At 43.7% G+C, this 25492-nt stretch overlaps 1 protein-coding gene across 9 annotated transcripts in view; it reads left to right on the top strand.

The window, feature by feature from the left end:
* Wdfy3 (WD repeat and FYVE domain containing 3) overlaps window positions 1-25492 on the top strand; it is a 250490-nt gene that overhangs the window by 75663 nt on the left and 149335 nt on the right. For all 9 annotated transcript variants that reach the window (XM_052735532.1, XM_052735528.1, XM_052735531.1 and 6 more), the window contains one exon: window positions 14612-14821. In XM_052735532.1, the coding sequence (XP_052591492.1) occupies window positions 14642-14821 (180 nt within the window). In that variant the 5' untranslated portion in view covers window positions 14612-14641. The remainder of the gene's footprint in view (window positions 1-14611; window positions 14822-25492) is intronic.

Here is a 25492-nt window from a genome sequence, read left to right as displayed (position 1 = left end):
TCTGGCCCATCCAGATGTTGAGGACCATTTTCCTGGTTTATGGTGGTTTGGTCCATCCAGATGTTGAGGACTTCTCTCTTTGCTTATAGTGGTCTGGCCCATCCAGATGTTGAGGACCACTCTCCTGGTTTATGGTGGTTTGGTCCATCCAGATGTTGAGGACTGCTCTCTTAGCTTATGGTGGTCTGATTCCTCACCTTTAGGACCAGTATGCACTGATAGTTTGGAACTTTGGAAAAAGGCATGTTGTCACACCGTGGATGAAAACTAGAGCTGGTGTTTCTGTGATGTTTTATACATGGCAGACACTCTAGGAATTCAATTTCAGCAAAGCCGTTATGGCTGGAATTCAACAGTACTGACTGTAGTACATTGTGTCAACATCAATGGAACTCGGTGCTTAATGGGCAGACACATTTTGAGGAAGTCTGGAAACAAAGTCCCGTGAGCAACCTGGGTAATTCCAGTTTTGCTAAAACAGACATAATGACATTGATATTTGCATGGAGTTTACATACACTGTGACAGCAATTTAGGTGAGAAGCAGGGACTCAGACAAGCAAGCTCTGTACCCAGGTGCGGCTTTAACTTCACTATGTAGTACAGGCTGGCCTTGAACTCACATTTCTTCTGTCTCCACCCACAGAGGGGTGGAGCACCATTGTTTTAGCAAGGGTCTTAGACATACTAGGCAAATGCTCAGCTACTGCCCTATATCCCCGAGCCTCCAAATTTATTCTTCTTTGTTTTGATTTTTGAAATGGGGTCTTACCTTATCTCAGTCTGGTTGGATCTTACAATCCTCCTGTCTCAGACTCTTGAGTGCTAACATTACAGATCAACCAGGGTCTTTAATGTAGCCCAAGCTGGTCTCCAGTTTGAGATCTTCCTGCCTCTGCTTCCCGAGCTCTGAGATCACAGGTGTGTATTACTGACTCATTCTAAATCACCTTCACTTGTCTTTGTCTCGAGATACCTCTAGTTTATTCATCTCAACTATACTGATCATCTTTTACTTACGCATTAAACAGTCCGTCTGTCTGTCTGACTGTCTCACCTCTCTGACAGGGTCTCACTATGTAGTCCTGTAACTAGCTCTGTAGACCAGGCTGGCCTCAAAACTCACAGAGATCCGCCTGATGCTGCCCACCCCCCTCCCTGAGTGCTAGGATTAAAGGTGTGCGTCTTTGTTTCTTATTTACCAGGAACTCATCAGGTGTTGGGCAAGAAAAGTTGAGTGGGGATATCACCTTTGCCCTCTGTACCACACACTTTTTTAGGAGGGGAGGGATCTGGTGTTGGAAACATAGCGATTGCACAGTGCACTGTGGGAACAAAAAAGAGTGACTGCCTGTGAGATGGGGGGTTGGGGATGCTTTCTCCAAAGAGGGGCAGCTGAGCTAAGATTTTGTCAGTTCCCGCCTGACCTGTTGAACAGTCCTGTGAGATTGGGGGGTTGGGAATGCTTTCTCCAAAGAGGGGCAGCTGAGCTAAGATTTTGTCAGTTCCCGCCTGACCTGTTGAACAGTCCTGAATAGGGGAGTGAGGATTGAGAAAAAACAGTTAGAAAAACAGAGTCAGGAGAGCTCTCAGTGAATACTGTAGCAGCCCGGAGTTTATTTCTCACAGCCTTTTTTTTTGTTTTGTTTTTTGAGACAGGATTTCTCTGTGTAGCTTTGCGCCTTTCCTGGAACTCGCTTTGTAGACCAGGCTGGCCTCAAACTCACAGAGATCCGCCTGCCTCTGCCTCCCGAGTGCTGGGATTAAAGGCGTGCGCCACCACCGCCCGGCTTCTCACAGCCTTTTTATACCCAAAGCAAGGGGGGCAAAAGACCTCCCCCTCTCAAGGACACCATGGTTCAAAGAACAAACAAGCTTAAACACCTCCTTAATTCTCCAGACATCTGGTAAGCACACGTTTGGCCGAACATCCTAACTCTCTTACCTTGAGTCAGGATGGAATCAAGCCACAAGCTAGAGTCACTGTGGGCTCCCACAAGATTTAAAGCTCCTTAGTGAGCGTTGAGGTGCTGGCTATGGATGGATGAGGTTGGAGTCCTGGGGTGTGACGAGTCTGGCAGTGCAGGGGCCACACACTGAGGACCCGTGAAGTGGCTACTCATCGGCGGCAGAGCAATCATTTATCCACAGGCCTCTTCCTTTTCGCCGAGCCCTGGACCCTCTGCAGGGTTAAGGATTGGAGAGAGACCTCAGTTAGATGTGCGGGGTTCATAGAGCAGTAAGGGAGACAACGGCCAGACAGCAAGAAGTTGTCTCTAAGCAAATTGGTACCTTTTCAACTTAGATGCTTAACACAGCTTTTGTTCGGCGATAATTCAGGGGGGTTGTGAAAGATTTTCATTTGGTAAGAAGTAGGGTACAAAAATTACAAGTTAAAAAAAATTACAGACTATAATATTTAGCTTTTTGTGGAATAATGAATGAATCTGGCCTGCCCAGAGAGTAGAATAACTTGAGAAATAAATCTCGTTTTTCCACTTAGTAAGCAAGTGACGTTTGTTTATTTTTTAACGTATTTGCCCATCACAGACTGAACCTGAGTAAGATTTGGTTCCCACTGCTGAAGAAATTATTAGATTGGTGAGAGTAAACCCATTCATTAGCAAATATATCTTAAATAATGATGATGATGATGATGATGATGATGATGATGATGATAATAATTGTTGCTTGCTCTCCACTCCTGCCTATGACAGTTTATCCTGGAGCCACATATGAGTGACCATAGCCTGGGAATACAGATTCCGGTTTCTCCAAATTCCATATTCCAAAGTGGTAGCATAGTAACAGACATAACAGCACAAAGAGCCCTGTATGCTGGGCACTTAGAGAGCATTGCTGTGCACTCAGGCGGGAGCTCCAGGGAGAGGAGGGATCCCAGCAGCAGCCTCAGGGGCTGTCTGAAGGCATTCTGAGCCTTTTGATTGGTGCAGTTAGTGGCCTGTACATTCCAGAGATTTACCTGATATGGCTAGTAAGGGCAGAGCTAGCCCTAGATAGTTTGTAATTAAACCTTGAAACATACCGACCTCTCCACAATCACTGAAGGTACAGTCATCCTCTGGTCAAGCGGGTGTGTCTTTTTTCCAGGAATTTTGGTCTACACTTAAGACAGAGTATTCTAAGTCCTACTATAAGCAGAATGTCCCTGTGGATAAAGCTGCTTGGACACTTGGGGACCACTTAGCCCCAAGCAGGTGACCTCATGGCCGAGTACTTTGCTGGTAGGCAAAGCTGAGGAGGGTGCATTCTTGGGAGAGATGACAGCAGAGCACTGAAAGGATCGCCAAGGCTAGGGTGGGGGCTTCCTTCCTGGAGAATTTGGACATCTCCTGAGAGGTGAGGCGGTGGGGTACATGAGGCCAGGGAGTCTGCGAACTCAGATATTAGAGTTGTTTTAATGTATTCTCAGGAGTAGAGACTCAAATGTTGTGATGTCTGCTTTGCTATTCACAAGGTAATTCCAGAGTGGTGGAGGACACTGTTAAGACAGGGTACCAGTCCTGTAGTGTGAGATACAATTTAATTTTATCAGTCAGTTCAAAGAGCTAGGTTTTGGTTTTGTTGATTTCCGTTTTTGCTTGCCCGCCTGCCCGCCCGCCCTTCTTCCCTCCCTTCTTCCCTCCCTTCCTCTCTCCCTCCCTCCTCCCCCTCTCTATCTCTTTCTTTCTTTCTTTCTTTCTTTCTTTCTTTCTTTCTTTCTTTCTTTCTTTCTTTCTTTTTCTTTCTTTCTTCCTTCCTTCCTTCCTTCCTTCCTTCCTTCCTTCCTTCCTTCCTTTCTTTCTTTCTTTCTTTCTTTCTTTCTTTCTTTCTCTCTTTCTCTCTTTCTCTCTTTCTCTCTTTCTCTCTCTCTCTCTCTCTCTCTCTCTCTCTCTCTCTCTCTCTCTTTCTCTCTCTCCCTTTCTCTCTTTATCTTTCTGTTTTTGCTGTTTAGTTGTTTTTGGGTTTTTTTGAGACAGGATCTTATCACATAGCCCAGGCTGACCTAGGACCTGTGTTCAACCTCAGGAGTGCTAGACTTTCAGGTACAAACCACTATGCCCAAACTTTCTGTTTGGTTTTGGCTTTGGAGACAGGGTCTAGCCTCAAACTATGCAGTAGAGGGTGACTTGAGCTGAATCTTCTTGCCACTCGCTTCTAAGGGCTGGGATTACAGGTGTGTGACTACAAGTGTAGTCTTTGGGTTTACTACATCTGGTCTCTGATTTTAACCTTGCATGATGGCCTGTGCTTATTGCCCAGTGTGAGGTCTGCCCTGGTGGATGTTTTGTGTGAACTGAGAAGAAGGCATGTTGTTGAAGAGACTGTTCCATAAATATCAACAATGGTTCCATTTGCTTGCTAGTACTGTTCAGGTGACCTGTGTCTTTACTGACTTCTGGTGCATGTCGTTTGAGATGTGGAGCAAATTCAGGGCCTTGTGCATGCTGGGCAAGTGCTCCACTACCCTGCAAGCCAGCTTGAAATTTCTCTCCTTAATTCTTGACTGGGCCGCCACCACTGGAATGCTGGGATTAAAGGCTTGCACCAAGAGAAAATAAAGGTAGCTCCTCGAGGGTTTGATCTACCCAGTACCGTCCAAGGATTAGAGGTTCCCAACCGTCTCTTTCATCTCATTCTCTTAGTCCCGTGGAGCCTGCCTCATGCATTGTTAACTTTCACTCCTTAATGAGTGGTGAGCTACTGCCAACATCGACGGTCCCCTTTCCTCCTGACACTTTCCCCTGGTTCTAATGAAGACAATGTAAGAAATTTACCTAGTTTTCCAGTTTTCCTTTTGATTGGAGTTAACATGGTATGCCTTTTCCATCTCTCATCTTCTTGTTGTTTGTTGGTTGGTTTTTGTTTTTTAAAGTCAGAGTCTCACTGTGTACCTCTTGCTACCTGTATCCAATGTATAGATCAGGGTGGCCTCTAGCTCTCTGGGGTTCCCCCTGCCTCTGCCCCTCAGTTCTGGGATTCTAGGCAAGTGTCTTTACAACTGTGGGACTTTTACACCATGGCTTGTTATTGATCAGGACACAGTGACTCAAGCTATTACAGCTGTGCCATTGTGGTGACATCAGTGTCTTCTGTGTTTGTAACTTTTCTCTGTTGCCTTTATCTCTGTCCTACACACACACACACACACACACACACACACACACACACACACACACACACCCTTCACTTCTCCTGTTTTAACTCAGTACTCTGAATTTACCTTTCTTCTGAAGCCCAGGGGCACGGTGACAAGTTTGGGAACGGCCCTTCCCTCAGGTCACAGAAGGCTCCGAGGAAGGCTTTCTCCTGGAGAGCTGGCCTTCCTGTGGGCAGTATTCTGGGTGGGACCTTTTCTTACTGAAAGTCTTCCCACCCTTTGCCAAAGGCAAACCCCAGGATCTCCCGTCTCCAGAGTGAGACTCCTGGTTTAAAGCCTGGCCAGTTTTTGTTCGCTGGTCCTGAGACCACACACCTGGACCTTTCCCTTCTTGCTGGCTGTTCCTCCCTGCAGCCCACTCCGTCACGGCAGCTCATCACAGTGAGGTTTTCACCAGTTCATGGCTCCACAGGCTTCTGATGTGAAGCCGATTTCACCCACCATCCGAGTCCCAGAGTCTTTCCTGTTTACTCAATGGTTTCTGCTGTAAAGGCAAGGATCTTGCTTAAGATTTTTTATTATGTTATGATATGTTATGTTTTTTTTTAATATTATGATAAACTTTAGTTTTGCTTTTTCTGTAAATTTTTTCTGTCACTAGTTCTGCACACTAATAACAACTGTAAATTACAGTATTGGGCACACCACACCTTACTGTTACAAACCACTCACTTCATGTGGTGGTGTGTGCCTATAAGCTGAGTCCTCACTAGCCTGGGCTGTAATGGTGGCCTTACTAAAAGTCATGATAACCCAAAGGCCATAAAAACATGCTACACCTTGGATGGTACCTTTGTCACTTAGTATTCCTAGGATAGCATCCTCGAAGATGTAGTACCAGCTGAGAAACTAACCATGGGACTCTCATGTGGTGGTATTGTGTTCCCCAAAATGTTGTGCACCCTAATAAACTTGTCTGGGGTCAAAGACAGAACAGCCACAATGTTAAACATGAGGATAGGCAGTGGTAGCACACGCCTTTAATCCTAGCATTCCAGAGGCAGAAATCCATCTGTTCAAGGATACAGCCAAGCATGGTGACTCACGCCTTTAATCCCAGAAAGCAAGCCTTTAATCCCAGGGAGTGACGGCAGAAAGAGAAAGATATATAAGGTGTGAAGACTAGAAACTAGAAGCATTTGGCTGGTTAAGCTTTCAGGCTTTCGAGCAGCAGTTCAGCTGAGACCCATTTTGGATGAGGACTCAGAGGCTTCCAGTGTGAGGAAACAGGATCAGCTGAGGAACTGGCGAGGTGAGGTGGCTGTGGCTTGTTCTGTCTCTCTGATCTTCCAGCATTCACCCCAATAACTGGCCTCAGGTTTGATTTTATTAATAAGACGCTCTAAGATTCCAACTACACTCTCAGATTGCTCTAACCAAGACAATTGGCTTAAATTTTAATCAGCAATGTTTGCATGTCTCCATTTTTGCTGTTCTAAGTATATAATTTATTAATTAGTTTTGTCAAATTGATGAGCAATATTTATTCTTTGTTTTTATTTGCATTTCTGATGTTCTTAATACCTGTGTAATGATGTATTCTTTTTACCTGCAGTGGTTTACTATTTTAATTAGTTGATTTGTAGTTTTCATTGAGATAGGCTCTCACTCTGAAGCCCAGGCTTGTCTTAATAATCCTCATGCCTTCTGGGTGCTGGGATTATGGATGTAAGCCACAAGGCTTGGCTGGTTTTTATTTCAGGTACATGTTGGTCTAGGGTGTTCATTTTGTTTTGTTTTTTGGTGAGTTTTTTTGTTGTTGTTATTTGTCTGAGACAGGGTTACTCTGTAACAGCCCTGGCTATCCTGGAACTCACTCTGTAGACTAGGCTGGCCTCAAATTCACAGAGATCCGCCTGTCTCTGCCTCCCTAGTGCTGGGATTAAAGGCGTGCACCACTACCTCCCTGTTTAGGTCTAGGGATTTTAATTAAAATTCCATAGATATTCTAGTTACTAAGACTTGATTAGACAATCTAAAGTATTTAAAAATACTTTAAATCTAAACTATTTATTTTTTATTGGCTCATTTCTTTCTTCTTCATTTTTTATTTACATTTCTCTTAGAACTGTTCCTGCTTGTTTTGTATGTCATAAGTCTATGGTATTTTTACTCATAAATTTGTCTTTTTTTAAAAACATAATTTACTATAGGCTATAATCATTTCTTTCAGTACTTGCTACTGATATTTTGTTTACATTTATACCTTTGTTTAGAAGTATTATTTTTATTTATAAATAGAAAGAAGAAGAAATCACAGCAGTCCCTTTTTGGTTTTTGAGACAGGTTCTCTCTATGTAACCCTGGCAAGCTTGAAACTCTCCATGTAGACCAGGCTGACTTCACAGAAATCTGCCTGCCTCTGCCTCCTGGAGTGTGGTGGCCTACCGCACCATCATAATTTGTACAGTATGAAGAACTGTAGAATTTTCTCTACCTTAGCCCACAGCAGAAATTAGAAATGGGGGAATAGTGTGGTTGATCTCATCCAGGTATGAATTCCAAAGAATTGTCTAAGATGAGAATGCAGAAGGGTTACAGCTGGACACACTGACCTGAACTTCAGCAGAAACATTTAGAATGCAAAATTTGTCAGGCAGCCAGGGTTACAGAAGCACTGAGCTGTGAAAATTCTTTGCAAGTCTTTTATACAATATAAAAACACTTGCTTTCAGAGAATGCTAGTAATTGTAGATCTGACAAGAATTTATTTAATAGTATAATCAAATTATACTAAGTAATACCAGCTAACCTTCATTAAGGTAATGTTCCTCTGTGGTGTCCATCAGTCATGGTTACCCTGATAGCAGAACATCAGTTGGAGCCCTAGCTGGAGGTGGCCGAGGATGCTAGCTTGGAGATGCCTGCGTATCTGCTCAGAGCTGTCTGTCATTGCTGAGTGTTCTCGGGTGGTTCTGAGTTTCTCTGATATGTTTTCTCCTCTGAAAAGATGTTTAAAGAATTGAACGTATGATGAGTTTAGCTTGGGGAATGTTAGGGAATAGGTCTTAAATATTTTCCTATAAAGGAGATGGATGGTTTTAGAACATCTCACATTGAGCTAAACTCTGATGACTGTCATTGAAAGACAAAAAGTTGTCTTCAGAAGGTAGGAATTTGATTTATTATTGTTGTTGTTATTACTACTACTGCTACTATTGAGCGGGTCTCACTATGTAGCCCTTGATGTCCTGGGTAGCCTTGAACTCACAGCGATCCACCTGCTTCTGCCTCCAGAATGCTAGGACTCAAGGTGTGGCCACCACACCCTCAAGCATTTAAGCTGCTCTGAACAGTGACGGTGGCCTCCGGATCTCTTCCGTGCTAGGGACCGATACAGAGCTATTTTAACTGTGCTTCTGCCATGTCTGTAGTTGTTCTCCGATTCACATGCCGAATCGCAAGCTTGCAGGACGCCTGTGGCACCCTTCTTGTAGTGTAAGAAAAACCTGCATTTTTTTTTTTTCTTTCTTAGAAAACTCAGGAGGAAATGCCCGAGGAACCGCAGTTTCTTGATGAAGCTGTTTCTTTTTCTCCTAAGATGGTCGCTTAGCAAAGCTGTTGGAAGTTTTCAGACTGGCCCCTGGGGAGCAGCTGGTGACTGCACACGTATATTAAAGGGCAGATTATTCACTTGGTCCTTGTGCTTCTGTGATGAATGATGAAAATCCTTTTAAAGGATTTTGGAAGGGAAGTGTAAAGTGGTTTTCAGGCATTAACATAAAAGGTTAGATTAAGGAGTGCTGTCTGGATTAAGGAACATTATCCCACTGATATTTAAATACCCTCCTGTTGGCAATACAAACACTTTTTCTTGTGGGGAAAAAAAATTATGATTTCTGTTGGAAAGCCTATTAAACACAATCTTCATAACAAAAAACCCTGTTAATATTCCTCCCCAAATATAATTCCATAGTTTATCCTCCCACTGTGCATCTTGCATATTTCTCTAATCTTTTGCTTTATAATTCTGTTCTTTAGTTGGGCTTGGTTGCACAAGCCTATGGCCTCAGCTCTTAGGCGGCTCAGGCCGGAGGCTTGTCATGAATTTAGTGTGAGGTAAGCCTGAGCACAGTAGGTCACACAGTAGCAAGACCCTGTATCCAAAAGCTAAACCAAGTAAACTCTTCGTGAACATCCATTGGAGAATTGGTTATATGTCTGTCTGTGTCTCCCTAATCAATAGTAGTAGTAATAAGGATAAATATGTATATATGTTTGTGTAGGTATATATGTATATGTGTTTCATCATTTTGCAAGTCTCTGTAACATTCTTAAGGGTTTATATTACTTTTTTACTTTATTAAAGAACTTTTACTTGGGGCTGGAGAGATGGCTCAAAGGTTAAGAGCGCTGCCTGTTCTTCCAGAGGTTCTTGAGTTCAATTCCCAGCCACCACATGATGGCTCACAACCATCCATAATGAGACCTGGTGCCCCCTTCTGGCATGTAGGCATTCCTGCATGGAGAATACTGTATATATGATAAATAAAATCTTAAAAAAAAAAAAGAATTTTTACTTGATAAAACAATTTTTACAGTTGCAAAAAGGAATGAAGTTTCATGCCCAAGGTAAAGGAAGAAAATGAATATTTCCTGAGTGTCAGCAATGCACTCAGCTCATCATATAAATGGTGTCGTTTGTGTTTTACCAAAAGGCCATGAGGAAAGCTGTCACGGTGAAAGAGACTGAGGCCCAGGGTCTAAGAACTTTGCCCTTTCCTGGAGCCATGCAGGTTCCCGCTCTTTACTCTATTGGTTTTCAGCATGAAGTATTGTGTTTGGTTTTTGTCAGGACCCTCTTGCCCCGGCTTCTGGGTGCTGGGGTAAGAGTTACGCCACAAATCTATAGTAACTTTAACATTTAAATCAGCGGAGCAGAAGAGCAAAATGGAGAGCAAGAAGTAAGTCCCTGGATTTACAGTAAACGCCCCTCAGCAAATGTACCAAGAACACACAATGGGCAAAGACAGTCCCTATATAATAAATGGGGGAAAACGGGGTACATGTCTTAGTTAGGGTTTCTATTGCTGTGTTGAAACACCGTGACCAAAGAGCAAGTTGGGAGGAAAGGGTTTATTTGGCTTACACTTACACATCACTGTTTGTCATTGAAGGAAGTCAGGACAGGAACTCAAACTGTCAGGATCCTGGAGGCAGGAGCTGATGCGGAGGCCATGGAGGGTGCTGATAACTGGCTTGGGTAACTGACTTGTTTCTCATGGCTTGCTCAGCCTGCTTTCTTATAGACCCCAGGACCACCAGCCCAGGGATGGCACCACTCACTAAGGGCTGGGCCCTCCCCAACTGATGACTAAATGAGAAAATGCCTTATAGCTAGATCTCACAAAGGCCTTTCCTCGGCTGAGGCTCAGTCTTCTGATGATTCTAGTCATCAGTCAAGTGACACATGGTCAGCCCGTACAGTACCCAAATGCAGAAAGCTGAAATGAAGTACTGTACAGGATCTGTAAGAACCAGGGCAAAATAGTGCAGAAAAACTGAGAGCTGCTAGAGAAAAGCAGGGGGAAGCTTCTTGCTGTTGGTTTAGGAAATAGTATGGTTGGGTATGACACCAAGTTTAGTCACCAAGAGCAGTCGGATGAGATTGCAGTAGACGCAAACCTTTCCGCACAGCAAAGGAAGTGAGTGGGCAAGAAGAGGCAGCCTAGGAGGGGACAGCTGCAGCGCATGTGTCTGTCAGAGGTTAAGATCCCAACTCTACAGAAGATCCCGACAACTTAGCAGTAAATTCCCAGATAACCCACTTAAAAACTGAGTCAATGAGCTGGACAAAATACTTCTCAAAAGAAGACATTCCAGTGAATGAGGATTATATGAAAATGTGTTCAGGCGTCGGGGATATGCAAACCCAAACCATGAGCTGCACCTGTACCTGTTAGATAACCTGGCTGTTTCCTTGAAAGACAGTAATAGATGTTGGCCAGGTGGAAAGAGGCATGCATTTATTTATTTATTTATTTATTTATTTATTTATTTATTTATTTATTTATTTATTTTCGAGACAGGGCTTCTCTGTGAAACAGTCCTGGCTATGCTGGAACTCACTCTGTAGACCAGGCTGGCCTTGAACTCACAGACATCTGCCTGCCTCTGCCTCCCGAGTGCTGGGATTAAAGGTGTGTGCTACCACCACCTGGCAAAAAATCTTTTGTAATACTATCTATAAGCATGTACACTGATACAGCCATTACAGAAAACAGTGTAGAGGCTCCTTAAAACCACCAGAATTAGAACTATGTAATGATCCAGCAATTCTCTTCTAGATATTGACATGAAATTGATCTCAGGGGGCTGGAGTGATGGCTCAGAGGTTAAGAGCACTGGCTGATCTTCCAGGGATCCTGAGTTCAATTCCCAGCAACCACATGGTGGCTCACAACTGTCTGTAATGAGAACTGGTGCCCTCTTCTGGCATGCAGGCATACATGCAGGCAGAACACTATACATAATAAATTTAAAAAATCTTAAAAAGGAAAGAAAAGAAATTGATCTCAGATACCTCCATTCCCATACTTGCCTTAGAGTTATTTACAATGGCCAAGATGTAGAAACAACCTACATGCTTCTTGATATGGTTTGAATGAGAATGGCCCCCATAGACTCATATATATGAATATTTGATTCTCAGTTGGTGGATGCTTAGGAAGTATAAAGACGTGTGACCTTGTTGGAGGCAGTATATCATTGGGAGTGGGCCTTGAAGTTTCAAAAGCCTATCCCAGGCCCAGTCATTCTCTGTCTCTCTGTCTCTGTCTCTCTCTCTCTCTCTCTCTCTCTCTCTCCCTCTCTCCCCCTTCCCTCCCCATCTTGTGGATAAGATATAAGCTCTTAGCTGCTGGTCCGGTGCTATCCCTGCCTGTTGTTGTGCTCCTCGTCATGGTGATCACGGACTAACACTTGCTTTTGTGAAACTACTAAAGCCCCCAGTTAAATGCTTTCTTTGATAAGTTGCTTCAGTCATGTTGTCCCTTCAAAGCCATAGAACAGTAACTAAGACAATATATAAATGGATTAAAAAATGATAAGAGTATATATACCCAGTGGAATAGTATTCTGCCTTAGAGAACACAAAAACCCTTTTATTTGCAAACAGTATGGATGAGCCTCGAGCACATTATGTTACGTGTGAATCAAGGTGTCTTTACAAGTACAGACACTGCATGTTGCCACTTACATGACAGATCAGCACAGTAGGGTGTGCTGATCACGCCAGAGCTGGTGGGAAATGGAAGAGCTGTTGGTCAAGAGTGCAAAGTTCTGGACATCTAATATGCAGCCGTGTGACGACGCATATTGTGTGTGTATATATATATATATATATACACACACACACACACACACACACACACACACACACACACACACACACATACACACATACATAGTGGCGACGCAGAATTGTATAATCAATGTTTGCTGAAAGGGTAGATGTACAAAAGCCTCACTTTTTGGTTTGTTTGTTTGTTTGTTTGTTTACAAGATTTTTATCTTGCTGTGTATGTGTGTGTACTCATACGTGATTTTATGTGCACCACATGTGTGCAGGTGTCTACAGAGGCCAGAAGAGGGCATCCGAACCGGAGTTACAAGCAGTTATGAGCCGCCCCGTGTGCATGCTTACTGATCACTTCCAATCTTACGTTTCATTTAGAGATTTTTCAGGACTGTAAAATACTAGCACAGTAGTAGGCCACTTAAATATATTTGCTGAAATCCTTTTATTAACATTTGGCAGACTTAAGTTGTATTTTCCAAAAATGAATATATTGGACAGCCTTGAACCGGGCTCATTTTTGTTTGTTACTGTGTGATTAAATGTTTTCGGCCCTTTGCCTATATGTCCAAGCACTCTTTGCTGCAGTGGGCTCTTCAGGATATATGATCACAGTAGCCACCCCACACACCCAGCACCGCCAGACGCAGAGTTTGAGGCAGCCTGGCTGCCCCTCATCTGGGAGGAACCCTTCATCTGGGAGGTGTACCTCATCTGGGAGATGTACCTCATCTGGGAGGCACCCCTCATCTGGGAGGTGCACCTCATCTGGGGGCACCCCTCATCTGGGAGGCACCCCTCATCTGGGAGGTGCCCCTCAGGCCTTCTTGCCTTAAGGGAAATAGAATGTGCAGGTGTAAGCTTGCACAGAATCCTCCAGGGCGACATGCTTCAGATCCTTGTTCTCAAAGTTTCAAAATGTCAGTGAGATGTAGCTTTCACGCAGCCTTTCATTTCTTGAGGTAGTACACTAGTTCATGTAACCACATAGCAAAAATAAAAGCAGGCCATGGCTACTTTTTTACAGACTGAAAACAAACTGCTTTTCATCCAGATTGTCCTTATCCATAATGTTCTCCCAGCCTTCCTGGTTCCTTTGTTAGATTTCCTGTTTTTGTGTCTGAGATTGGCTAATTCCCGGCACAGTCTGAGTAACCCAAAGGCTGTTGGTGCTGTCTGAACCTGTGATTGATTCCACGTGTACTTGAGACCCATTGCTTAGTTCACTGACTGCGCGTCCAGCAAGGGATGCTCTTTATGTAACTACACAGTATGCACTCAGACTTCCTCACCTAAAATAGGCGGCATCGGTCAGTAGCCGTCCTTAGCACACCCAGCCCACTGGTTCCTTTGCGGCTTCTTTTAAAAAGTGTCCGTCATTGCCGGGCGGTGGTGGCGCACGCCTTTAATCCCAGCACTCGGGAGGCAGAGCCAGGCGGATCTCTGTGAGTTCGAGGCCAGCCTGGACTACCAAGTGAGTTCCAGGAAAGGCGCAAAGCTACACAGAGAAACCCTGTCTCGAAAAACCAAAAAAAAAAAAAAAAAAAAAGTGTCCGTCACTGTGATGAATTAACAAGACTTGACAGATGTTTCCAACCACAGTTTAAGAAAGTGGTCTTTAGTTCTATGATCAATCTTTCTATATTTATAACACATAAGGGATATCATTCCATTTAATTTATGTATTTTCAGACTAACAAATTGTTCATTACATACTCAATCCTTCATATCAAAGCATTTTAAAATTAAAACTAGTAAAGTTTTGGACTATGCTTCTTTTTGGCTTTTTTTTAAATTTTTTTTAGATGTTTTGAGGTTAGGGCTCACTTTCTGACTTTATTCCTCTTACATATGCTTGACTGTTAAGCCTCAAGGTAGTGAGGTTTGTGACCCCTTCCTCTGATTTGAGCTTGATGTTAAGTGAATGGCAAGCCTTTCTTACTTGCCCCATTACATCCTATATAAATTGGGAACCAGTAGGAGGTGGAGGTTGAATGGTCCATAGGCTGTCCTGGGAAGTTTATCAGCTGTAGCTCTGCATTTACAGACTCAGATGTTGGACAGTCTTAGGACTGTTCAAGTTCTCCGAGGCTTGCTTGACCGAGGCAAGGCGGGGACGTGCTGACTGTTCCTGTCTTGACATTTTCCCACAGAATCTGCAGTGTGCTTCACCACCAGCCAAGATGAACATGGTGAAGAGGATCATGGGGCGGCCTCGGCAGGAGGAGTGCAGTCCGCAGGACAACGCCTTGGGCCTCATGCACCTCCGCCGGCTCTTCACTGAGCTCTGCCATCCTCCGAGGCACATGACCCAGAAAGAGCAGGAAGAGAAGCTGTACATGATGCTGCCGGTATTTAACAGGGTGAGTCCACCTGGCTGAACAGCCCTTCCGGGACTGTTGGCCACCACGGAAATCTAAGTCAGGGTGGTGGGAAGTCACAGGGAGATGACAGCATGGGTCTGGCTCTGTTTTTCAATTTGCTGTACGCCAGATGAGCACACAGCTGTAGTTACAGCCCCTGGGAGACTGAGAAGATTGCAGGTTGGAGGCTAGCCTGGGCTAGCGCGATACCCACATCTCCATTTCTACAGTGAGAGGGCTGAAAGCTGGTGGAGTACACTGTGCCGGCTTGGCCTCTTCAGCCTGATGTAGGAATGGAAAGTGCTCACCCCCTTGGTTTTAGAAGAGGGGAGACTGTCACTTGTCACTGTGTTATTCTGCTGTGCGATTGCCACGCCCTTTGTATGCTCAAGTCATCACACAAGGGCACGGTAGTGCTGCCTTTAACCCCAGCATTCAGGAGGCAGAGACAGGCGGATCTCTGTGAGTCCCAGACCATCTCAGAGAAAAAGGCATCATCACAGTTAGTGCTGGCCAGCTAGCTGGCTTTCTGACCTGTAAGCAGATATTACTGGCTACAGTGACTGTAAGGAGACTCGGTGCCCTGGTGTGTTTCTATTCTTGCGTGTAACAATGTTGTTGCAGCTTTTGAAAATGACTTTTTGGTATTGATCAGAGGTTTGCAGTGTGTAGCCCTGCGATGTTTAGAAGCCGCACAGGCTTGGAGATCCTGCTGCCGTCCACCAAACGTGACTGACTGCCACTGAAGAAGCTCTTAACTCAGCTTTCGCTACTCCTTCCCCATTGTTTCTTTCTAATCCACTTCCCACTAAGCAATGTGGGAATTTGCTTCCAGCCACCACATAGGCAATCCCCCTGCCTCACACACTCCACTCTCCCCATCTCCATGTAGTTGTTCTGTTCTCAGTGCCTGGCTGCTGACTAAGGGTCCATGTAACGCAAAGGTGCATCTTGGGGTCTGCCACCTTTGGCTCCTTCAGTCCTGTAGACCTGCTCCCTGATATCATAATCTGCTTAGCTTCTGACTTCTCCTCCGTCCTCACCCCCATCCCCCTTCTCACTCCTTTCTCCCCCTTGTCTCTCTCTCCCTGTTTCTGGATTTTTCCCTTTTCTCTCCTGCTGCTCTCCCCATTCCTTCTTCCTCCTGACTCCATCTCTCTGTGCCCCCATCCCTCTAACACATGTCCCCCATCCCTCTAACACATGTCCCCCATCCCTCTAACACATGTCCCCCATCCCTCGAACACATGTCCCCCATCCCTCGAACACATGTCCCCCATCTCTCCTCCACCCTCCCTAACTCCGGCTCTTCTTGATCTCTTTCTCTCGCATCTCCCCTCCCTCCCGGGGTTCTGACTCACTAATCTTTCCTCGTCTCTGTATCATTCTGTCTGTGGCCTATCTTCTGGAAATTGTGCAGGCTGTTCTTTTCTCCTAATTGTCTGTGCTGATATTTAAGGGTGAGATATTGAAAATAACCCTGGAAATTACGGGTGTAGAAAAGTGGGGCTTTCTGTGGTAAGATGATGTGGCTGGGTTACCTAGCTTGCGTGGTTGAGATCCTGCCCACGTGTAGTATCCACAGGGCTTATTTCTTGAACCTCCTGCTCTCTCAGGAGGATGGGGTCTTGATAAGCTTGACAGCTAGCGTTTTCTTAAAGCCACGTTGTGGAATGAGGCTGACAGTTCATATTCAGTCCGTAGACTTCCTCCTGACCTGTCAGTTTTCCCACACCACCGTCTGGTCCTCGGTCTGCGCTGGTGTCAGAACTTTAGTTGTTTACATCATCTGCATTTTCTGGGCTGTACAATAAAAATAAGATTTTTCACCTGTAGTTACTTTTCTTATTACTGTGATAACATTCCAGATCAAGGTAACTCAGGGAAAACTTAAGGTTCATTTGGGGTCACAGTTTGAAGTCACAGGCTGTCATGGCGAGGAAGGCATGATGTCAGGAAATCCATCTGCAGTCAGGAGGCAGAGGGTGATGAATACTCAGTGCTCAGGTCGCTTTCCCATGTGCCACTCAGTTAAAGTGAGTCTTCTTACCTCAGTTAATATAAACTAGATGCCCAGAGGCCAAACTAGCCAGACAGCCCTCACAGGTATGCCCAGAGGTCAACCTAAGCAGACTGCTTTCACAGATGTGCCCAGGGGCTAAACTAACCAGACAGCCCTCACAGGTGTGCCCAGAGGTCAGCCTAAACAGACTGTTTTCACAGGTGGGCCCAGGGGCTAAACTAACCAGACAACCCTCACAGGTGTGCCCGGAGGCTAAACTAACCAGACAGCCCTCACAGGTGTGCCCGGAGGTCAGCCTAAGCAGACTGCTTTCACAGGTGTGCCCAGAGGCTAAACCAACCAGACAACCCTCACAGGTATGCCCAGAGGTCAACCTAAACAGACTGCTTTCACAGGTGTGCCCAGGGGCTAAACTAACCAGACAACCCTTACAGGTGTGCCCAGGGGCTAAACTAACCAGACAACCCTTACAGGTGTGCCCAGGGGCTAAACTAACCAGACAACCCTTACAGGTGTGCCCAGGGGCTAAACTAACCAGACAACCCTTACAGGTGTGCCCAGGGGCTAAACTAACCAGACGGCCCTCACAGGTGTGCCCGGAGGTCAGCCTAAATGGACTGCTCTCTGTTACTTTTTTAGAATAATAATGTGGAGAGGGAGAAGTAATAACGATTGATCAGCGTTGAGAGCGTGGGGAAGACACAGAACTGGGTCTTGTCCAGATCGCTGTGGTGATATATTTTGTACCCTAGTAAAATTTACCTGAAGATCAGAGAGATAAGAAACAAGCCACCTCTTAACTCTAGGACTCCTCAGCCTGAAAAAGCCTCTAGCTGAAAGGGATGCTTCTGCCGAAAAGCCTTTAGTTCCTGCCTCCTCATGCCTTATATTCCTTTCTCCACCCAGCCATCACTTCCTGGGATTAAATGTGTGTGTGCTTTCCAGTGCTGGGATTAAAGGTGTGTGCCACCACTGCCTGGCATCTATGTTTAATCTAGTGGTTTGTTCTGTTCTCTGATCTTTAGATAAATTTTATTAGGGTACACAGTATATCACCACAGACCGCCCTGCTGTGGGAAGTAGGAGCTGCCTTGTGTCTGAGGATTGAGGATTTGCTGGATGGTCAAGAATAGCTGGAGTGGAAGGTGCATGGGAAGGGTTAGCTCACACGCCATCCATTGGGTTGTGCTCGATAGAATACAGAGAATGAAAATGTCAATGCATTCAGAAAATATACATTTACTTTTTTTGCTTTCTGCCAAGATAATGTGAGAGGAGATGATAGAATAAGCGCATGACGGAAGGGGAAAATGTTTAAAACGGAAGCTGAAGTTGGCTGTGAGCAGGGCACCGGGTCAAGCCCTGTTCCCACAGGTCATTGATTTTATTGGAACTGGTTGTAGAATGTTCTTGCTGTTTTTCTGCTTTTAAAAACAATTCATGATAAGCTATTGGCTACTGATTAGTTTAAGATAATTCCTCTCTCTCAGACTATGAACATTTCTAAGGAACGGTAATTGTAAACCAGTTGTAAGAACTGCTTTCAGCTTTCCCATTGCAGTTCCTTGGGTTGGAACTCAGAGCCTTCTGTGTGCTAGGCAATCGGTCTACCCTGAGCTACCTGCCCAGCTGGCTTCTCAGCTCTCAATGTGAACTCTTCAGTGACATCTGACATATGTCTGTGTTGCCTCCCCACACCCCCAAAACACATTCTCTCTCTCCCTCTCCCTGTCCCTCTCCCTGTCCCTCTCCCTGTCCCTCTCCCTGTTCCTCTCCCTCTCCCTCAACCGTTAGGCTTCTGTACTCACTGGAGTCTGGGACAATGAATCTTAGAAGTATTTGCATTTGTGTGTGTGTGTGTGTTTGTGTGTGTGTGTGTGTGTGTGTGTGTGTGTGTGTGTGTGTGCGCGCGCTTCCTTGCTTGCTTGTTTTCAAAATGGATCCAAGATAGATTATTCTCTGTTCATACTGGTTGGTTTAATTTTCTTATGCCTGTGTAATTGTAAAGAAGTATCATCAACTAGCTATTAAATTTTCTTCACATTGAAAGTTTTTAATTAGCTGATTAGAAGTGCTGGTATATGCAGTCCCCTAGCCTCTTTATAATGAATTATTTGACCATCAGAAGTTTAGTGTTCTCTCTCTCTGTCTCTGCCTGCCTCCCTCCCTCTCTCTCTCTCCCTCCCTCTCTCTCTCTCCCTCCCCTCTCTCTCTCCCTCTCTCTCTCTCTCTCTCTCTCTCTCTCTCTCTCTCTCCCTCCCTCCCTCCCTCCCTCCCTCTCCCTCCCTCCCTCCCTCCCTCCCTCCCTCCCTCCCTCCCTCCCTCTCTCTCTCTCTCTCTCTCTCTCTCTCTCTCTCTCTCTCTCTCACGTGCGCGTGCGCTCTTGTGTGTGCTGTGTGTTGGTAGAACTTAAATCCGGTGTGGGCTCTACCACTGAGCTATATCTCCACTCTTGGTTCAGTACCCAGCACCCACCCCTTGTTTCGAGTCTTTCTCTATCCCACCTACTAGCTCCCAAATAACCATGCAGAGACTTCTTATTAATTATTAATTATTAATTGTGAAAGCTCTGCCAATAGCTTAAGCTTCTTTCTAACCAGCTCTAATAACTTAAACCATTGCTATTACTTTACTTGCCACCATGTGACTCATGGCGTTTCACCTCATCTCCTACATGCCATGCTTCTTCCATGTCTGGGTGGAGACTCTTCTTCCCAGCATTCTCTCTGCCTGGAAATCTTGCCTAGCTGTCGGCCTTTCAGATCTTTATCACACCAGTCAGAGTGACATATCTTTACACAGTGTAAAGGAATATTCCACAACAACCTCGTGTATGTGTGACTGTAGTTGTAGGAGTCCTCCAGTATGGGCTCTACTGAGCTCCATACCCACCCCTGTTTAGTGAACTGATTGTGTTTGCTGTTGGCTTGTTTTTTGTGTGTGTTGTGGGCAGGCTTCTTACATGCTTCTTACCTTCCTGGGAAATTCCCAAGTAACAGAAAGAGTGGATGTTATTTCTATACTGTTGTGCCCAATTAAAATATATACAAATTATACTCACTGTGTGAACACTAACAAACAAAAATTATCATTTCCATTAAAACTACAAATTGATAATTGTTTAATAACATTTGGCCATATGCGTGAACATTCTCCACTAACAGGAAATATTTTTGGTGAATATTGGGAATTTCCCAGGAAGGTAATTTTGGCTTAATATGGCATTATGGCCAACCAGTTCCAACAATGTTTGCTGAAAATGAGTTGATTTTTGTGACTTTGCTTAATTTGTACTGCATGCTGAGTAAAGCATTATATGGTTAGACAGAGGCTTCTCTGTAGAGATAGCTGCTAAAGTTTGCTTGTAAGTGTTATTTCAGTGTGTGAGTTTTGACTTCTGGAGACATGGTTGGTATTGACCTGTGCCGAGTACATTTTTCTGGGCCTGGCTTCATGCACAGTCTTGAGATGCCGCCCATGGGCTTTATCATAGTCCTGCAGGGCAGCTGCTGTTACCCATCTCAGACCACAAGATCATGGGGAGTCTGAGAAGAGAGGAATAAACTTACTCAGCATTCTAAAAAAATCATCTTTATGTCCAAGAACAAAATCTCACAGAGGAAACACTTGGAATTAAACTTTGCAAAATGAATAGGTTTTCATTGTCTGAAATTTCATAAAATGCCATTATTAATTATCATACTATATCTTACTTTTATTTTGAAATTAATATTTATGAACTTGATCCTTAAGAAATTCTCTTACTTTTGAAATTATTTCCAATTTATATTTGAGAAATGTCCAAGTTGAAGACAGTGTCCAAATCCCTCAAGTGACCTTTGTTTTTAAAATTGTTGGCTTTAGACAGGGGCACACATGTTAAGAACCAGGTTCAAGAAAGATCGAATCAAACAGAGTCTGTTTTGTTGCATTTTATATCCATAGCAACTCATTTAAGGACTAATAGTGGACAGTATTATAACAATTTTAGATGGTGACATATTTAAGAATCAAAAGATCTTGTGTGGAAGATTTTGTAAACATCCTAACTTCTTTTATTAGTCATATCTATTTTTATTTAATATAATATTTAATAACAAATACAGACTGGGCTCCTACTTTATGCATATCATTAAATAGCACCATTAATTTATTTTCTCTGAATATGCCAAAATATTTAGTTCAAGAGCTAGGTAATTTTTCAACACTTATTAGGTAGATATTAAAAATTAGCCTTAAAGGGGCTAAGGGAGTAGCATCTCCCTCACATGTGTGAGACCCTGGGTTTGATTCACAACACTGCTAAAATTAGACAATGATTAACCCATAAAAATAACCCTTTTAATAACAAGTCAAGTTCTGTTTCTCCCCTCTAAGGTATACAGTATGCAGAGTTGCAGGAGTAGGCTCTGACAAAGTTCAATTGAGAAAATTAAACTGAGTCCCTCTCGGAATCAGACTGCCCTCATTTCAGTCTTCTGCTCTGATCTAGTGGCAAAGGTTAACTTCACTGACCCTAGTTCCCTTAACTGTAAGAAGAGGATGTAAGAGTCTAATGAGACATTAGTAATGCTAGAAACACTGCAAGTCCTTGCTGTTTCTAAGTATTGTTATTATTGACTGTGTTACAAGCACTTTTGTTCCTCAGATCTATCGTACAACCATCCTTTTCTGAGTTGAATGGGCTAAGTGTTTCCCTTGATGGGTGGGGAATTGTAGGCAGACTTTTCTATCCCACCAGCTGTTCCCCAAATAACCACACAGAGACTTATTAATTATAAATGCTTGGCCGATAGCTTAGGCTTGTCTCCAGCCAGCTCTTACAACCTAAATTAACCCATTTCTATTAATCTATGTGCTGCCCTGAGGCTCGTTTACCCCATCTATGAACTTCCCATGTTGCTTCTTCATCTGGCTTGCAACTCTTGTGACTCCCCAACTCTGCCTTTCTCCCCAGCATATCTCTCTGACCAGAAGATCTTGCCTAGTCATCAGCCAATTAGCTTTTTATTAACAATGAGAACCCAACATCCTCATAGTGTACAGAAGGATTATTCCAGAGGAGGGAGTCACATGGAGGGAGAGAGGGAGGGAGGGGGGAGGGAATAAGGGGGAGAGAGAGAAGCAGAGAGAGAGAGAGAGAAACAGACAGACAGAGACAGGGAGAGAGAGAACCCAAATCTCCTGCCTTGAAGCTCTGTGCTCTCTCCCAAAGACATTGACATGGTGGAGCTTTGGTTGAAGATGGTGAAGCATACCTCGTGTTTATGGATAAAGTTATTGCTATGAGTTACAAAGAACACACTTCCTTCTGTGGTCCCTTATCTTTTTTTTCAGGCTGAGGTTTTACTTGCGTGGTCCGGGCTGCCTGGCCTCTTCACCCTCTACCACCGTGATCACATTTGTACTTTTGAGGTTTTTGTGAAGCTCCGCCCTCTCTGCAGCATCATACAGTGCCATCGTTGGGGTCTGTGACATCCTCAGACAGGCTTGTAGAGATCCTTCCTCCACACTAGACATTCTTTTTCACTCCTCATAGCATGTAGTTATCTTCATTCTAAAGATTGTATTTGTTCATTTAAAACAGGATCTCACTAAGTAGCTCTGATTGTGTAGACCAGATAACTCACTGTGTAGACCAGATTGACCTCGAACTCAGAGAGATCCACTTACCTCTGTCTCCGAGGCATTGAGGTTAAAGGTGTATGCTACCATGCCTGGCTATATTTTTAATTATGTGTATATATGCATGAACAGAGGAGGGCACCAGATCCCCTGGTACTGGAGTTATGGTGATGGTGAGCTTCCTAACTTGGGTGCTAAGATTGGAACCTGGGTCCTCTGTAAGCGCAGCAAGTGCTCTTAATTGATAGACCCATCTCTCTAGCCCCTTAAATTAATTTTCACTTCAATATTTTTATTTTTATTTATTTTGGTGCTCGAGATAGAACTCAGGGACTCATACATTCTAAGTGCATGCCCTGTCACTGAGCTGAACCCTTAATTTTAGTAGTTAATATTTTGGATTTTGAAACAGGATCTCTCTGGAGTTCTGAGCCTCTGAGGCCATAGGATTATAGGCATAAATTATAAATTGTAAAATTATAGTCTGTGCTGTGTGTGTGTGTGTGTGTGTGTGTGTGTGTGTGTGTGTGTGTGTGGTATTAGGGAGTGAACTGGGTCATTAGAATTTTTAAGTTAATTTGCTTAACATTTGTCATCTAGATTTAAATATGAGCTTGGTCAACGCTAGAATTTAGTCTTCATTTACCCGTGAGTTCACAACTCTTCAGGAAGTCTTTGTGAATGAATAAATGGGGGAAGAATCAGCAGTGCGGTTTCATTCGGCTAAGTATCACTTATGAGAAGAAGCCATGCTTGTTCATTTCAGAGAAGCACCCAGAGCACAATTCTCTTTATCTTGAGAGGATCTCGTGATAGAAATAAAGCAGTCAAATTCAAGTTTGTATAAGTTGGATGTGTTTTATTTGCCTGGTCTGAGGACCGCCTGAGTCACCCATTCTCACACTATCAAAGAAACAGATGTTTATTTTATAAACTTTCTTCAGCTCTTACATATAAAACAATTCTTACAAGCAGAGTATAGTATACATCAATGTAATCTGTGTCTCAGGAAAATTTATAAACACCTTCATTTTAAAATTACATATTTATCCCTGAGTAGAGGTAAACAAGTGCTACTGCATCATTAGTCAGTGTCTGAATTTTTATCTTTTTTTTTTTTAATTTGTTGAAGAATATTGGGTCTTGCTGGTGATACAGCCCAGCTGCTAAGAGTTACTGCCAGGCCTCCTTGAAGCCCAGGATTCAGACCCAAATGTCACAAAAAAAAAAAAAACCCAAAACCAAAACCAAAAATACCAGAACTATGGATCTTATTTAACAGGTGAAAGATTTAACTGAAAGTTCACTTTATCAAAGAGTCATGGGGAGGGGGGACTGGAGACATGGCTCAGTGGTTAAGAGCACAGGCCGCTCTTGCAGAGGACCCGGGTTCAGTTCCCAGCACCACAGGTGGCAAACAGCAGACCATAACTCCAGCTCCAGGGCATCTGGTGCAGTCTGCTGGCCTCACAGGCCTCAGGCAAACATCCGTGGACTCAATTCATGTATAGAAATACAGGCAAAACACTCCTGAATCAATTAATGTTTTAAGGTTAAAAAACTGTGCAGGAAAGAATGGAGGGATTCTTTAAAAACAGTTTGTTCTTTGAAACGTAAAGATTCCTCCTGTGAAGTTGATGGAGCAGATTATTCCTTGACCAGAACAACCTTTGCAAAATGGTTTTTACTAGTTTTAACTTAATTTGAAACAGTATATTGTAGAGTTTTCTACATATTTTACTAGGCTCTGTGGAATAAAGTCTTTTATTATTGTGCTGAGAAGTTCAAATGCGTACAGCATACATGTATGACAGATGCTTAAAAAGTCTACATACATACAACATACATGTATGACAGATACTGAGAAGTCCACATGCGTACAGCATACATGTATGACAGATACTGAGACGTCCATATGCATACAGCATACATGTATGACATACTGAGAAGTCCACATGCGTACAGCATACATGTATGACAGATACTGAGAAGTCCACATGCGTACAGCATACATGTATGACAGATACTGAGAAGTCCACATGCGTACAGCATACGTGTATGACAGATACTGAGAAGTCCACATGCATACAACATACATGTATGACATACTGAGAAGTCCACATGCGTACAGCATACATGTATGACAGATACTGAGAAGTCCATATGCGTACAGCATACATGTATGACAGATACTGAGAAGTCCACATGCATACAACATACATGTATGACATACTGAGAAGTCCACATGCATACAGCATACATGTATGACAGATACTGAGAAGTCCACATGCGTACAGCATACATGTATGACAGATACTGAGAAGTCCACATGCATACAACATACATGTATGACATACTGAGAAGTCCACATGCGTACAGCATACATGTATGACAGATACTGAGAAGTCCACATGCGTACAGCATACATGTATGACAGATACTGAGAAGTCCACATGCGTACAGCATACGTGTATGACAGATACTGAGAAGTCCACATGCGTACAGCATACATGTATGACAGATACTGAGAAGTCCACATGCGTACAGCATACGTGTATGACAGATACTGAGAAGTCCACATGCACACAGCATATGTGTATGACGAACATGTCTTAGGAAGACTGGGTGGCCGACTGGGAGTGCGATTGACTAGGTTTTTCTCTTTCAAATAATTGGTCCAAACTTTGTGGTCAAAATACGGGAAAGCACGGAGTTCTTTGGGGGTCTGAGTTTACAGTTCTGTTGTGTTGCTCTGGTTTGTATTTGGTGGTTGATTTTTGTTTTGCTTTTGTTTTTGAGACAGTGTCTTACTGTATGGCTCCTGAGCTGTTGTACAGTTGTGTGTACCCGTTCTTCTGTTAGCCTTCCTGTTCCTTCACTAGTCTCCAGGTAGTGTGTGCTTACAGGAGCAGTGTGCACATACTGTTACTAGGGAGCGTCCCTGCAAATGCCTACTGTGATGTTAGCTTGGGAAGGAATGTAAAAGTGGGTAAACTATGTTTGCTCTATTTATAGCAGACATC

The sequence above is a fragment of the Peromyscus californicus genome, unplaced genomic scaffold, assembly GCF_007827085.1.
Source record: "Peromyscus californicus insignis strain IS unplaced genomic scaffold, ASM782708v3 Scaffold_13__1_contigs__length_99412109, whole genome shotgun sequence".
Classification (NCBI taxonomy): domain Eukaryota; kingdom Metazoa; phylum Chordata; class Mammalia; order Rodentia; family Cricetidae; genus Peromyscus; species Peromyscus californicus.
This window is presented reverse-complemented; position numbering and strand designations above follow the sequence as displayed.